This window comes from Chiloscyllium punctatum, chromosome 40, assembly GCF_047496795.1.
Source record: "Chiloscyllium punctatum isolate Juve2018m chromosome 40, sChiPun1.3, whole genome shotgun sequence".
Taxonomy (NCBI): Eukaryota; Metazoa; Chordata; class Chondrichthyes; order Orectolobiformes; family Hemiscylliidae; genus Chiloscyllium; species Chiloscyllium punctatum.
The window spans coordinates 26,181,015-26,197,024 of NC_092778.1; the positions used below are offsets into that span (position 1 = coordinate 26,181,015).

General features: G+C 45.5%; 2 protein-coding genes across 3 annotated transcripts in view; one reads left to right on the forward strand and one right to left on the reverse strand.

Moving 5' to 3' along the window:
- The window catches only part of LOC140464443 (eukaryotic translation initiation factor 3 subunit B), a 76,492-nt gene extending 75,803 nt beyond the window's left edge, over positions 1-689 (reverse strand). Inside the window, exon 1 of the mRNA XM_072559498.1 lies at positions 512-689. Within this exon, the coding sequence (XP_072415599.1) occupies positions 512-632 (121 nt within the window). The 5' untranslated portion in view covers positions 633-689. The remainder of the gene's footprint in view (positions 1-511) is intronic.
- Positions 690-893: 204 nt separating this feature from the next.
- brat1 (BRCA1-associated ATM activator 1) overlaps positions 894-16,010 on the forward strand; it is a 69,741-nt gene continuing 54,624 nt past the window's right edge. The window contains exons 1-3 of one of the 2 annotated variants that reach the window (XM_072559501.1): positions 894-1,048; positions 3,291-3,440; positions 4,615-4,769. In XM_072559501.1, coding sequence (XP_072415602.1) covers positions 3,314-3,440; positions 4,615-4,769 — 282 coding nt within the window. In that variant the 5' untranslated portion in view covers positions 894-1,048; positions 3,291-3,313. Of the gene's footprint in view, positions 1,049-3,290; positions 3,441-4,614; positions 4,770-16,010 lie in introns of those variants that run through there. The other variant, XM_072559502.1, reaches the window with a different exon arrangement.

Below are 16,010 nucleotides of genomic sequence, written 5' to 3' on the forward strand. Positions count from 1 at the left end.
ATTTGAAGAACTCTGCCTTTGCAGATATGTCCACTACGCTGTAGTTCACACAATGTTAACTCAATATACTTCACGTCATGCAATCGTAATTTGCATCCCTAAAATACACATTAATGGTACTGATCAACTGGAGGTTAGTAATTTCTAATTAAGTCATTTTAAACAAAATGCGTGAAAATTCTTTAAAGCAAAAAAAAGTGTCTTCCGGGGTTTAAATTACGAAGTGGTGTTCCAAATTAATGGTGCACCACCCTTCACGGTGCAGGCTATCGTTTGGAAAAAAATACACATTTTGTCACAACGCTAAAGACTACAGAATTTACAGTCTGCCATTCCTAAATCAGCTGGGACCCAGCCAACCTGCCTACTCATCCCGTTTCTCTGAAGCCGGCTCCGGGCCCAACAAGGCCTCAGGCTCTAATCACTCCCAAACGCACATGGACTCGGGATCTGAACCGGTTCCCCTCCATGTGCCCGAATACCAAAAACTACCCCCAGCCCTTGACTTTACCCTCATCGGAGATATCGTCCTCGAAGCCTTCGGGGTCGCTGAAGCCTTCCTCGGGCTCCTCCACCTCTGCCAACTCATCATCAGCCTCCCGGGCCTCACCGTCCCCACTCGTCTCCTTCATTCTGCCTTGGCTGGGCGGCCGGAAAAGAAAGAGCGAGCACGGAAGCGCGTGTCCGGGCCCGCCGAGGGGGAAAGGGGCGGGGCACGTTCGGGCGAGTCCTGCGCGGGCCCGCCGGTTCGAAAACATTCAGAGGGGCGAAAACACTGAGTTGTAGGGAGGATTTAGAGGTAATTGCTGGTTGTTGAATTCAGATAGTTTTCATAAATAGATCTATATGAATTTATTAAAAGCATTACTTGACTTCGTCTGAGAATCACCGTTATTGTTGAGGGTTTGTTGTGAAATATTCCTCGTGCTCCCCCCCAGTGAATGAATGGTGGTCCAGTCTGGTTGTCGGATGAAGGACATGGCGACGGTTACGTTCGGTTGCTGCTCGTATCCAAGCTCTGTGCTTTCGGATTGATTGTTCAACCCAGGTGTCTGTTTAAATTAAAACTTTCGGTCATTTAAGGCGATTGTTGTAGCGGAGCTGGAATCCTCTTTTCCCAGCTTTGATAGTGGGAGAGTGTCTGTCTAGTTTAATCTTCCCTCACTTTGCAGTTTATTTGACTGATATGGAAGCCTCCAGAATGAGCAGCTGACAAATGGCCCACTAGACCCATCTGTACTACTGATGCACACCAGCTTCCTCCCATTCTCTTCTATTTCATCTTCTTGGTATTTTTTAATCTCTTATACTTCATCTTTCAATGCACCTATGCCACTCTCCTCAAGCACTCATTCTATCCACTCTCAGGGAAAGGAACTTTCTTCTGGGTTTTATACGAGACTTATTGCTGACCATCTTATAGTTATGATGCCAGGTTGAAAACGTACATATTAAACTTGATTTAAATTGAAACCTGCAATCTTCTATTTATTAAAACATTATTGACGCGAAATGTTAACTCTATTTCACTCCCCATAGATACTGTCGGAATTTGTGTTTCTGGTTTCCAGTCTCTATAGTATTTTGCCTTTGCCTTTCCTTATCTGTTGTCAAAGGAAACGAATGGAGGGATATGGACTAAGGGCAGGCAGAAGGGATTAGTTTAACTTAGCATCATGTTCAGCACAACATTCTTTCAGAGGGACAGACACATCTGCACTCAAAATAAGATCTGATTAGAAATGATTTATTTTAAATAAGTATTCTCAGTTCCTATTTTGTAAGAAACTGCATTTCTGTTTTAGAATCTGACTTACCAAAGTTCTTCTGTAACAAAATGTAACATTTGTACACTTGGAACAAAGATATACTGAAACCACAGTAGTGTTACAGTTACCTTTATCTATGCGTTTAGGCTAAATTTAGTATTGAGGTGATCCTGGTGTGGCCAGTCACTAGACACACTGTTCCTACTCTGAAATATTGACAACTTGTATTCCGAACTCAACTGGACCCTTTCTGAAATTTTGTTCCCTGGCTTTGCTTACTCGAGGATTGATCTCTTCTTCATTTTTGCTGATTCATTGTCTTCATTTTTCCAAGTTTGACTTAATAAAGAACTAAACAAATTATAACCTTTTCTGCCCAATGTCTGCCCTTACCAAGCTTAAGTAACTCTGAAGCTGAGAGTATTAATGTTGATCATCTTCACATTTTAGCATAGTTGGCTGTAGAGTCATAGTCATAGAGATGTACAGCGTGGAAACAGACCCTTCGGTCCAACTCGTCCATGCCGACCAGATATCCCAACCCAATCTAGTCCCACCTGCCCATATCTCTCCAAACTCTTCCTATTCATTTACCCATCCAGATGCCTTTTAAATGTTGCAATCGTACTAGCCTCCACCACTTCCTCTGGCAGCTCATTCCATACGCGTGCCACCTGTTGCCCCTCAGGTCTCTTCTTTATCTCACCCTAAACCTATACCCTCTAGTTCTGAACTCCCCCACCCCACGGAAGATATTTTGTCTATCTATCCTATCCATGCCTCTCAAGATTTTATAAGGTCACCCCTCAGCCTCTGACAGTCCAGGGAAAACAGCCCCAGCCTATTCAACCTCTCCCTATAGCTCAAATCCTTCAACACTGGCAACATCCTTGTAAATATTTTCTGAACGCTTTCAAGTTTCACAACATTCTTCCATAAATATGTTTGATTCTGATATATTCTCTACTATGTCCTATCAAGGAATAAATAAAAGCTATTAAAAAACAGATAATGCTGGAAGCTTTTGTAGAAGGTAAATTGAGTTGTCAGATCAATGATTCTTATTCAGAACTGAGTTGTTGACCAGAAATATTAATTCTATTTCACTCTTCTGTGCCTCACTGCTGAGTATTTCAAGCTGTTTTTGATTTCATTTCAGATTTCAGTATGTGTAGTACTTTTTTTTAATGAATGCAAGTTCTTATAACCAAAAGAAGAACTTAATGGATGCTTGGAAAAAGTGTTAATTTTGATTTTTAGCAAAACAGACATAGACAATTAATCATAATTACTTAAAATGACGTAAATAATTTACAGTTCTGAAGATGGGATGAAAAACAGATAGTATTTGGTGAATTATTTTGAATAGGAGCTTCTCGAAGAATATCATTTTTTTTGCAGTGTTATGCTAAGGAACTACCTGCCAATTGTAGCAAATTTAAAACTTTTGGCAAATTTAAAACTCAGAAGGTACTGTACAAGAACATGAGGATTTATATTTTGTTTATTTTCTCCCCTTAGAGAATTTATCATATAATTGGAAAATGGAAAGTGAGTACGTGGAGTTGTTGCCCCGTGTTTTCTCACTATTAGGAGATGCCAGGCAAACAGTTGTTGATGATACCTGTTTGGAGAAGCTGCTAGATTGTTTCCGGGCAATAACAGAAAATGGTAACTGGATACTCACTTATTTTGAAATCTTGATTAACACAACCAGTACCTAATATGATATAAATTTTAATTGCACAATTTAATATATTTTTTCTACATATCAATGTAATCTAGTAATGGAGAATTATGTTTTGATATTAAAGCTATTATATCAATTCTGCTACAACGTTATTTTGCCACCAGTGAGACTTTTTTTCCCACAGCAACCATCCTATAGAATTTTCATATGAGATTTCAAACTTGGGAGAAAATGCACCTGGGTTGACACTAAATTAATGTGAAATGGATTATTTTTAAAAAGACTTGCTTGACTCATTCGTGTCGAAATAACATGTACATGGATCTGAATTGAGCTTTGGCTATTGTCTTTTTTATGAACATATTTGGGCTTCTGTATCGAGAGTGTGGTGCTGGAAAAGCACAGCAGGTCAGACAATATCCAAGGAGCCAGAGAATTCTGGCTCGATTCTCTGGCTCCTCAGAAGCTGCCTGATCTGCTGTGTTTTTCCAGCACCACACACTCAACTCTAATCTCCAGCATCTGCAATCCTCCCTTTCCCCCTTTTTGGGCTTCTATTCATTTCATCTGGCATTTTATCCATCTGCCTGACTGTCTAGTTTTTGTTATCTAGGGAATGTATTTATTAAACATCAATGCATTATAATATACTTGATGTAATAACGTTTGTTACCTCTGAGCAGATGACAAATTGCACCTATTGTTACAAATTGATTTAAGGTAGAGAAACCAAAGCATAAGACTATGCCTTAAGTGTGATCCTCAGCCTGTGTTTAATCAGAGCCTACAATGAGAATAGTGCTGAAACTGGCCTCAGAGAGGAGAAAACTGGGTAGAGTCCTGGTTACTGATCGTTATCTAATAATTCCTGTTAAAAAACACAATTCTGGATATTTGACTGGGTACAGCATTAATCTTGGCTCAGATATTCTACTGATTAAACAGTACGCTGACACAGTGAATATGACCTCACACTACCAGACAGCAATCAATGTCCTTGAGTCTGAACCTTTGCAAGAACTCAGTGCCACCAGGCAAAGGAGAAAATGTTGATACCTATGTTAAATATAAAAACGTTATAAACTGCAGTGATAAAATTGGACAGTAAATTTGTGTAAAATTTTACTCGCTTTTACTTTTTTGTGCTCCCTTCAGAAACAGAATTCTATATTCTACAGAGAACCCCATGTCTGACAAACGTAATTGTAAACGTATCCAAGCAAAGGGACATTAACCCTAGCATCCTCTCCTTCATTATGAGGCTGACTGGACTATTTGCTGCATCCGAGAACTATTTTATTCAGTTAGAGGTTAGTAATTAGAAAATAGTTCAGTCTCAAGTTTTTATTTAATGAAAGAATATTGTTCATGATATTCAAGTATGACTGCTAGAGTTAAAATGAAATTCAAATTGAAAGTGCACAATTCTGGAGATACGTAGATATCTACATCGATAAAAGACAAAAGAGTTCAACACCTAATATGTAGTTTTATTTGGCAAAGTGTTTGCATGTTAAAATTAAATCCTTCTCCCACCTTTTTCATGAGCTGTCACACCCACTATGTATTCCCAGTATTTTCGGTTTTGTTATCTTTAATACTTTGGGTATCTTGAAATACAATGCCTATTCATTTTACACAGGTGTACTTTATTTAGAGCAATCCAGCCTTGAATTCATCCAAAACTTTGCTTTCTATGAACTAACTTGCACTGTGTCCATCTCCTGTGTGATCGCTGAGCAACATTGGTGTCCAGTTAGATAACACCACTGTTCTTAAAATTCTCATTCTTATTTTCAAATTCCTCCATAAACCTGTACCTCCCCGGGTCTGTTATTTCCTGCAACCATGCAACCCTTTGAGATATCCTTTTACCAGTTTGCCAATTCAGATCAGTTATGGCTTAGCTAACAGGTGCTAACCTTAAACACTGGATATTCCTCCATATATACTCTACCTTGTTTCTCTTTTTAAATGTTTATTTTTTACAAATATATCTTCATAATCAGGGCCCAGCAGAGAAATGTGGTTGATTCCCCCAGGACTTGTGACTTCATGGGGCCTGGGGTTGGGCAGTCTTGCCCCTATCTTAAGTGACAGTTTTGTGTCTAACTCACTGTACTTGTGCTCTACATTTGAATAGAGTTTTTTTGTCTCCTGTGCTTGCGCGCAGTCTCTCCCTCTAGTGTGCGCGTGCAGTTTTTCTCCCTCTCTCTCTCTCTCTCTCTCTCTCATGCACTTCTTTTCACTCGTGCATGTGTCCTCTCCCTCTCACGCTCTGTCTTCCTCTTTCCATCTCTCGTGCACATGTGCTCTCCCTCTTCCATGCTCATGCGCCTCTCTCTCCCTCTCTCCCATGTACACTCGCCTTCTCTCTCCCTCGAGCTTGCCCTCTCTCCCATATGCGCGCACCATCTTTCTTTTGTGCATGTGCCCTCCCTCTCTCGTTCTCAGTCACACTCTCACTCTCACCCTCTGTCTCTTGTGCACACTCCTCTCTTGTACGTTCAATCTCTTGCCTGCTCTCCCTCGCGCAGTCTCTCTTTTGCGCACACTCGCACTCTCTTTCGAAAACTCTCTCTCTTGCGCGGGCACTCTCTCGCATGCAAACTCTCTCGTGCAATCTCTTGCATGCTGTTTCTCACATACTGTTGCGCGTGCACACTCTCTCGCACACGTACTTGCTTTTGCATCCATTCTCACTCTTGTGCCCTCTATCTCTCATACACTCACTTGTGCGCCCTCTCTCATGCAGCTTCTCTCTCGTGTGCACTCTCTCTCGCACTGTCTCTCATGCGCCATCTTTCACTCGCAAGCACTCTCTCATGCACTGTCTTCCTTGTGCACATACTTATTTGTGCACACTTTTGCACATTCTCACGTGCACTGTATCACACTCGTGCACTCTTTTACATGCTGCCTCTTGCGCACTCTCGCTCTAACACCCTCTTGTGCACTCCCTCTCACGCATGCCTCTCTCGCATATGCACTCTCATGCACACTCTCACATGCTCTCTCTGAGTTATGTGCACTCTCTTGTGGTTGTCCTCTTCCGTACTCATGCACCTCTCTCTCTCGTGTGCACGTTCTCCCTCTCTCATGTGCGCTCGTCTTCTCTCCCTCACGTTTGCACTCTCTCCTGTGCATGTTCACCGTCTCTTTCTTTTGTGCATGTGCCCTCCCTCTCTCATTTTCAGACTCTCTCTCTCTCACATTTTCAGATGCACTCTCACTCTCTCTCCCCCTCTCACTCGTGTGCACTCCTTTCTTATACGTGCAATCTCTTGCCTGCTCTCCCTCACACAGTCTCTCTCTTGCACGCGCTCACGCTCTCTCTCGAACACTCTCTCTTGCGCGGGCACTCTCGCATGCACACTCTCTCACACAATCTCTTGCATGCTGTTTCTCACGCGTGCACACTCTCTCGCACACGTATTTGCCCTTGTGCCTGTACTCACTCTTCTGCCCTCTATGTCTCACACACTCACTCATGCGCCCTCTCTCATGCAGCCTGTCTCTCGCATGCTGTCTCTCGTGCACCCTCTTTCACTCACATGTACTCTCTCATGCACCCTCTCGCATGCAGTCTCTTCCTCATGCGCGCACTCTCATTCGCGCACACTTTTGCACACTCAAGTGTGCTCTACCGCACTTTCTCATGTACTCTTACGTGCTGTCTCTCGCGTAGTCTCTCTTGCTCTCGCATGCGCTGTCTCCCTCTTGTGCAATCCCCCTCACGCATCCCTCTCGCATGTGCATTGTCACACACACTCTCACATGCACTCTCTTGCGCACATCCTCTCCCTCGCACTCGCCCTGTCTCTCCCTCACGCGCTCGCCCTCTCTCCTTCGCGCACCCAGCTTCTCTCTTCCCTCTATCACTTCCTCATGTGGACGCCTACTCCATCTCTCCCACACACAGGCGTGTCCTCTCCCTTGCGCAGGTGCCCTTCCTGTCCCTTACGCAGGTGCACTGTCTGTTGTGCGCTGTCTGTCTCGTGCGTGCTCTCTTGTTTGCTCTCTCCCTTGTGCGCACTCTGTCTCTCACTTGCACACTCTATCTTTTGTGTGCAAACTCTTGCGCATGTACTTTCCCACGCGCACCTCTTGCATGCTCCCTCCGATGCACTCTCACTCTTGCACGCACGCTCTCATGTGTCCACTCTGTCTCGCACACGCACTTACTCTCTCATGCACTCTCTTGTGCGCTGTCTCTTGCACCCACTCTTGAACACTGCTGCTCGTTTTCTGTCTCTCGTGTGCATCCTTTCTCGCACTCATACACTCATGCACTCACTCACTTACTCTCTTTCTCGCAAACAATCTCATGTGTGCTCTTTGTATTTCATTCGTTCCATCTCCCTCTGGTACATGTCGCTCCTTCCTTCCCGTATGCCCTCTATTGTCTCACACGCTCGTCCTTTCGCTCCTTGTGCCATCGCCCTCTCTCTGCTTTGCATACATATTGTCTCTCCATTGTGCATGTGCCCCCTCCCTTGTCCAGATGCAGGCCGGTCCACTCTCCCTTGCGCGGGTGCCCTCCCTCTCGCGCACGTGCACATGATCTCTTGTACGGTCTCTCGTGTACTCTCTCCCTTGCACACTCTCTCGCACTCTCTTGTGCACCCCCACCTCACTCACTCTCCCTCTCACGTGCTCCCTCCCCCTCACGAGCTCTTTGCCTCCTTGTGCGCTCTCTCTCCCACGCTCTTTCACTCATGCTCTCACCCTCTCATCCTCTCTCTCGTGTGCATTCTCTCTTGGGCTCTGTCTCTTGCTCTCTCGTGTGCTCTGTCTCACATGCGCTCTCTCGTGCACTGCCATTCTGTCACATAGGTATCCATGCGTGCACACTCTCTCTCGCGTTCTGCACTCTGTCTTGCGCCCTCTGTCTCTTGCGTGCTCACTCGTGCGCCCTTTCTCTTTTGCGCCGTTTCTCTCACGTGCTGTTTCTCTCTCACGCACAGTCACTTCCTCACATACGCTCTCTGTGGCACACTCAATATTACATCCTTTCTCTCTTGTGTTGTCTCTCACACTGTTTCGTGCACTCTCTTGCATGCTCCCTCTGGTGCAGTCTCTCACACTCACTCTCTTGCATGTGCTGTCTTTCTCTCACACACTCTCTTGCACACTCACATTCGTGCAGGCACTCTCTTGCATGTGCAATGTTGCATGCATTCTCTCTCTCACACATATGCCCTCTCTGTCTTGTGTGCGCTGTCCCTTGTGCATGCACACTCTCATTTGTCTGTGCCCTCTGCGCGTGTGCATGCTCTCCTTCATGTACGCAACCTCTCTTGCCCTTGCGCGGACTCGTCCTGTATCTATCTGCTGCACTGGCACGTCTTCTACCTCTCCCTCGAATGGGCACGTCCTCCGACTCTCCCTTGCGCAAGCAGCCTTTCTCTCCTTCGCACGAGTGTGCTCTCCCTTGCTCGCACGTGCTCTGCCTCTCGCATACTTTGCCTCTGTTGTGTGCACACCCTCGCACTTGCACTCTCTCTCCCATGCGCATTCTGTCTTGCATGCACTCTTCTGCACACTCTCAGTCTCACGTGCACTCTATCATGCATGTGCAGTCTCTCGCGTACTCTCTTGCATGCTGTCTGTCTCTCGCATGCACTCTCTCTCCTACGCACTCTTACATACTCTTTGTCTCTCGCACAGTCTTTCGAGTGCACTCCCATGATTTCTCGTGCACTGTCATGCGTCTTCTCTTGCAGTCTATCTCGCGTGTTCTTTCACACGCTCTCTCACGCAACCACTCTTGCATGCGCTGTCTCTTGTGCACTTTATTGCACACACCCTGTCTCTCACATGCGCATTCTCACGCGTCCTCTCTCATGCATGCTCTCTCGCATGCACTCTCTTGTGCAATCTATTGCATGCACCTTTTCATGTGACACTCTGTCACGTGCACGTTCTCGCACGCACACTCTTGCTCACTGTCTTTCGTGCACTCTCTGTCTCAATCTATCTCGCGTGCACTCTCACTTGTCTGCATTCTCACTTGCCCGTACTCTCTCTCACCCATCCGTGTTCTCATAGGTAGTCTCTCTCACGCACTTCCTCTCATGGTAAGTCTGTCTCTTGCACGCACCCACAGTCCTCACTCCAGCTTTCTGTCTCGCGCACTCTCTCATGTACTTGCTGTCTCTCTTGCACTCATACACTGTCCCACATGCAGGGTCTTTCTCACGTGCAGTCTCTCTTGTGTGCATGATTTGTGTCTTTTGGGTGCACACTGTCTCTCTCTCTCTCGCACACGCACTTCTCGTGCACTCGCTAGCTGTTGTGCATTTACTTTCTTTCGCACATGCACACTCTCGTCAGATTCTGTGTCGTACGCAATCTGTGTCTTGTGCACACTGACTCATAGCACACTCTCACATGCACACTCTGTTGTACACATGCACATCTCTTGCACGCACTCTCACATGCACACAGTCTCTCCCTTGTGCGCATGCGCATATTCTCTTGTGCGCACACATCTGTGCACACACTCATGTACACTCTCTTGCACGAGCGCAATCTCTTTCTCGCACACTCTCTCATGCACTGTATTGCAACTGTCTTGCACGCACTCTTTTGCACACTCTCTCATATGCTGCACACTCTCTCACAGGCACTTTATTGTAAATGCTCTCTTGTGCATGCATTCTCTCTCGCACCCTTTCTTGCATGCACTCTCATGCATTCGCTCTCTCTTGCGCCATCTCTCGCTTGCCCTCTTTCTTGTGATTTCTCTCACGTGCTCTCATGCGCACTTTCTCTCTCTGGCACACACTTTCTCTCGCATGCAGTCTGTCTTGCTGTCATACACGCTGTCTCTCACATGCGCTGTCTGGTGCGCGCTCTCTCTCTCATGCACTCTCTTGCATGCTCTCTCTCTCTTGCCCACTCTCTGTATCGTGTGCAAACTCATGCACACCCGCTCTCTTTCGCACGCTCTCTCACGCACTCCCTCCTTCACCTGCACATTCCCTTTCTTGCGTGTGCTCTTTGTTGTGCATACTTTCTCTCATGCGCACATTCTCTCCCTCCCACTTGTTCACACTCTCTTCTGTGCGCACCCTGACTCACGCACATTTGATCCCTTGCATGCTGTCACTTGCTCATGCGTTCTTTTCATCTCTTTCGTGTACACTTTATCTCCTATGCGCACTCTCTGTTGCGTGCATACGCTGTCTGTCTCTTGCACGCACTTCCTTGCATGAGCAACCTCTCATGCATAGTCTGTCTCACGTGCACACGCACTCTCTTTCGCAAGCACTCTCATATACGCACTTGCTTTCGCGCCCACTCACTTTCTCTCATGTGTTCTCCCTCATACACGCAGACTGTATTGCGTGCAAGCACATCTCTCTGTCACATATACTGTATTGCATGCACGCATTCATATACGTGCTCTTTTTCTCATGTGCACTCTCACTCTCGACTCATGCGTGCATACTTCTCTCTTGCATGCACACTCTCTCTCTCCCTCTCGCATGTTCTCTCCCTTGCGCACACACTCTCTCTCATGCAAACTGTCTTTGTTGTGTGCCCACTCGTTCTCTCTTGTGTGCTCTCCCTCGTGCGCACACCTTCATTTGCGCACATGCACAACTCTGTCGTGTACGCTGTCTTGCGCAAGTACTCACAAGTGGTATCTATCTCGCACACGCTGTCTCTTTCATGCGCACACTCTGCTGCACACACGCACTGTCTGCCTCATGTGTGCACTCTCTCATTCTGTCTTGTGCATGCACTCTTGCACACTCTTGTGAACTCCCTCTCTCACGCTCACCCTCTTCACGCACATCCTCCTTGTGCACATTCTCCCTCTCACTTGCAATCTCCTTTGCGCACACACTCATCTCTCTTGCACTTGCACTCTTGCACACTCTCTTACATTGACGCGCTCTCTCGCATGCACACGCACTGTCTTTTGCATGCTCTCTCACACGCTCCGTCTTGCACCCGCACTCTTGAGCATTTGCACTTTTCTCTCAAGTGCACACTCTGTCTCTCTTACGTGCACGCACTTATCTCTTTCACGCACGCTCTCTCTCTCTCTCTCTCCTGCATACTCCCTCTCATGTGCACACTTGCTCTCCCTTCATCAGGCTTATGGCCAAAGCATTGACTCTCCAGTTCCTTGGATGCTGCCTGACCTACTGTGCTTTTCCAGTGCTGCATTTTTCGACTCTGATCTCCAGCTTCTCACTTTTTTCCAGGATTCTATAAACTCTGATACAGTCCCTGCTGTTTGGAGGGTAGCTAATGTCACTCTAATCTTCAAAAAGGGAGGTAGAGAGAAAGCCTAACATTGGTAGTGGGGAAAATTCTCAAATGTATGATAACGGACTTTATAGTGGAGCATTTAGAACGCAGTGGCAGGATCAGACAGAGTCAGCATGGATTTATGAGGGGGAAATCATGCTTAACAAATCCAATGGAATACTATGAAGATGTAACTAGTAGAATTGACAAGGGGGAGCCAGTCTATGTGATATATTTAGACTTTCAGAAAGCATTTGACAAGGCCCTGCATAAGAAATTTTCATGCAAGGTTAAAGTGCATGGGACTGGGGTGGGGGGAGTGCATTGAGATGGATAGGAAACTGGTTGGCAGAGAGGAAACAAAGAGTAGGAATTAAGGGTTCTTTGCAAATTGGCAGGTTGCCACAGAGATCAGTGCTAGGACCCCAGCTATTCCAATATATTTGAATATCTTACAAGGAAAGGCTGAGGGGCTTGAGGCTGTTTTTGTTAGAAGAAGGTTGAAAGGTGACTTCATTGAGACATGTAAGATAACCAGAGGGTTAGATGGGGTGAGAGCCTTTTCCCTCGGAATCTGATGGCCAGCATGAGAGGACATGGCTTTAAATTGAGAGGTGATAGATATAGGACAACTATCAGAGATAGGTTGTTTACTCAGAGAGTAGTAGGGGCTTGGAATGCGCTGACTGCAACAGTAGTAGACTCGCCAACTTTAAGGGCATTTATGTGTTTATTAGATAGACATATGGATGAAAATGGAATAGTGTAGGTTAGATCGGCTTCAGATTTGTTTCACAGGTCAGCGCAACATTAAGGTCCGAAGACTGCGCTGTAATGTTCTATGATCTGTATATTAGTGATTTGGGTCAGGGAACAAAATATAACACCGTCTATATTAATGATTTGGATAAGGGAACAAAATGTAACACAGTATATATTAATGGTTTGGATAAGGGAACAAAATGTAACATCTCAAAGTTTGTGGATGATACCAACGGACAAATCATTGACAGATGCAGTATAATTTGGATAAATGTGAGGTTATTCACTTTGGAAGCAAAATCAAGAAGGCAAGCTACTACCTGAATGGCTGTAAATTGGGAGAGGGGAGCGTGCACCAGTCGCTGAAGGTATGCGTGCAGGTGCAGCAGGCGGTAAAGAAGGCAAATGGTCTGTTGGCCTTCATTGCGAGAGGTTCGAGTACAAGAGCAGGGATGTGTTGTTGTAGTTATACAGAGCTTTGGTGAGGCCACACCGCAAATATTGTGTGTAGTTTTGGTCTCCTTTTCTGAGGAAGAATGCTCTTGCTCTCGAGAGAGAGTGCAGCAAAGGTTTACCAGGCTGATTCCAGGGATGGCAGGACTGACATATGAGGAGAGATTGACTAGGTTAAGATTGTTTTCGCTAGAGTTCAGATGAATGAGGGTGATCTCATAGAGACTTATAAAATTCTAACTGGTCTCAACTTGGTAAATGCAGGGAGGATGTTCCCAATGGTGGGTGCATCCAGAACCAGGGATCACAGTCTGAGGACTCAGGGTGTATCATTTAGGACAGAGATGAGGAGCCATTTCTTCACCCAATATATGGTGAGCCTGTGGAATTCATTACCACAGGAAATAGTTGATGCCAAAATATTGAATGTATTCTAGATGTGGGTAGATATAGCATCTGGGGAGAGAGCAGGATTAGGCTATTGCATTGGCCAATCAGCCATGATCGTGATGAATTCCAAAGCTTTTCCAACAATAGATGTGAGGCTAATCAGCCTTTTGTCTCCATTAACAGTTTTCCAATGTTTGGTACTTCTCCAGAATCCAAGGATTTTTAGAAAATTACAATAATACATCCACTGTCTCTTTGGATTTTTTTTTGAATAGTAATGTTGTGCAGTGATATGGGATAAAGACAGGAGATAGTAACGAGATAATAGAGCCGGTGCTGACATGAAGGGCTGAATGGCCTCTTTCTGCACCATAATAATTCTGAGATTCTGTGAGAGCATGTTTGAGAGAGTGCAGATTTGTGTGTAAGAAGGTGAGTGCGCATAAGTGTAATAGAGTGTTTGTGTGTGTACGAATGTTAGCAAGAGTGAGTGCTCATAAGTGTGAGAGAGAGCATTTTTGTGTCTGTGTGTGTGAGGAAGAGTGCAAGTTTGTGTGAGTGTGTGTGCGCATGTACACTGAGGCTAGGATTGAATTGCACATGTAAAAGGCAGAGGCTGCTTGGTGGACATGTATGTGTGTATATATATTACACACACACAGAAATGAATGCACCCCCAAAAATCTATTCACACACTGGGTTTGGAGAGGACCAAAATCCAAGCTGGATGACAAACCATTTCTGACACACATTCTCATATGAATTCTGCAAAGGTCGGTATGCAGTGTGCACCACCCGAGGACAAGGTAATTCCTTAACTCACCCTAGTTCCCTCCCCTTTCCAGTGATCATGTTTTGGGTGCTGGTCCATTGTTTTTAAGCTCTGATTCTAAAGTTGAACAGGCAAAAGAAAATAGTTAGCTCTACTGCTTTGCATTTCATATACAGTGGAAACTCGATTATCTGAATGACATGGGTGGGCACTATTTCATTCGGATAATAGATTATTTGGAAAATCAAGATGTGGATAGATATAGCATCTAGGGAGAAAGCAGAATTAGGCTATTGCGTTAGCCGATCAGCCACAATTGTGATGAATTCCAAAACTTTTCCAGCAGGAGATGTGAGGCTATTCGAGGCTAATTTGAGCTTTCCCCTGGGGCTCAGAATTTAAAAGTCTGCTTTTAAATGTTTGGTGCTTTTAAAATTCAGGAGACAAGCAGCAGCGCACATTGCGTGGCACTCCGCCCCCGCCTGCCTCCCCGTCCAGCACCGCCCTCCAACCTGTTCCAACACCGCCTCCGCCCCCAGCACAAAGCGCGCGAACCCCCACTCATCCCCAGAGCCCCGTCCAACCCTGTCCCCAACCCGGTCCAACTCCACCTCCCACACCCATCCCCTCATCAAACCCTGTGCCCCCAAACCATGTCCCCAACCCCACCCCTCAACTGGTCCAATACCCCCTGCCCCCCAATCCTGTCCAACCCCACCCACCCCCAAATCCCTGCCGCCAACGCCAACCCCACCCCCACCTTCCAAACCTGCCCTGCGCCCCCCCCTACCCGGTCCAACCCCGCTCCCCAGCACAAAGCGCGTGAGCGCTCACTCTCAACACTGCCCCCTGCCACCTCCCCTGTTCACCCCGACCCCTCTCCGGGGCATCCTGACTGGACACCAACAACAACTGTTGCTGCTGAGCTGCGTTTGTGGGGTAAGTCTCCAAATAGCGTGCACACAGTCTCAACTTTTTACTACAACTTTTTGACAGGTTTGACATTTACCCTGCACAGGACAATGTTGGAGAGATTATTCCTGGGAAGTTGGGGGGTGGGGGTTGGTTAGGGTACACCCCTCTACAACCCCAGGGAAAGTGTGGGGAGAGCGAGAAGGTGGGAGGTCAGTCATTTGGAGACAGAGACTATTTAATCACTGTAAACAAAGACGCAATCAGTTTTGGAACACGTCTTTGATGTAATGTTTCTATTGGGAGCTCGAGATCTCCTTTGGATAATCCGATTTTTGGATAATTGATATACAGATAATTGAGGTTCCCCTGTAGTATTTTGTTAATTACTCATGATTGCTTTATGATTTTACGCAGCAAGTTGTTTTGTCATTGATATTTTAAATTCATGTGTTTTATTATGCCATACCCAAACTCAGCAGCTGCTGGGCTTTTTGCTGAAGAGAAGTGAGATGCTCATAAGAAATCTGCTTTTTCAAAGACTGGCAAAAGGAGTTATTTTAGCTCAAGTAGAAACCACAAGTGTTCAAAATATTCAGTATGTCTGAAGGCGGTTGTGCAGAGAAACCCCTCACCAAAATTTGTGAAGCCTGTGAATCTGATGAGTTGAATCTGTTTTTCTATGCCTTACCTGCTGAGCATTTCAATAATTTTTTTTCAGATTTCAGATTTTCAGCATCAGCAGCAATTTGCTCTGCTGCTGTGTGTTCCAGGCTGGGGATTTGTAGATGTGATTAATTTAAATTTAAGATGAGAACATATTGATAACTTAATGCAAAGTGTAATTTTTCTATGATGAAAGCCCATGTATTTTGGATGTTGCTGTCCAGATGAAGTGTCATCAAGTCAAAACATTAACTTTGCTTTCTCCCTGCAGATGCTGCCAGACCTGATAAGTTTCACTAGCAATTTCTGCTTTTGTTTCAGTAAAGTG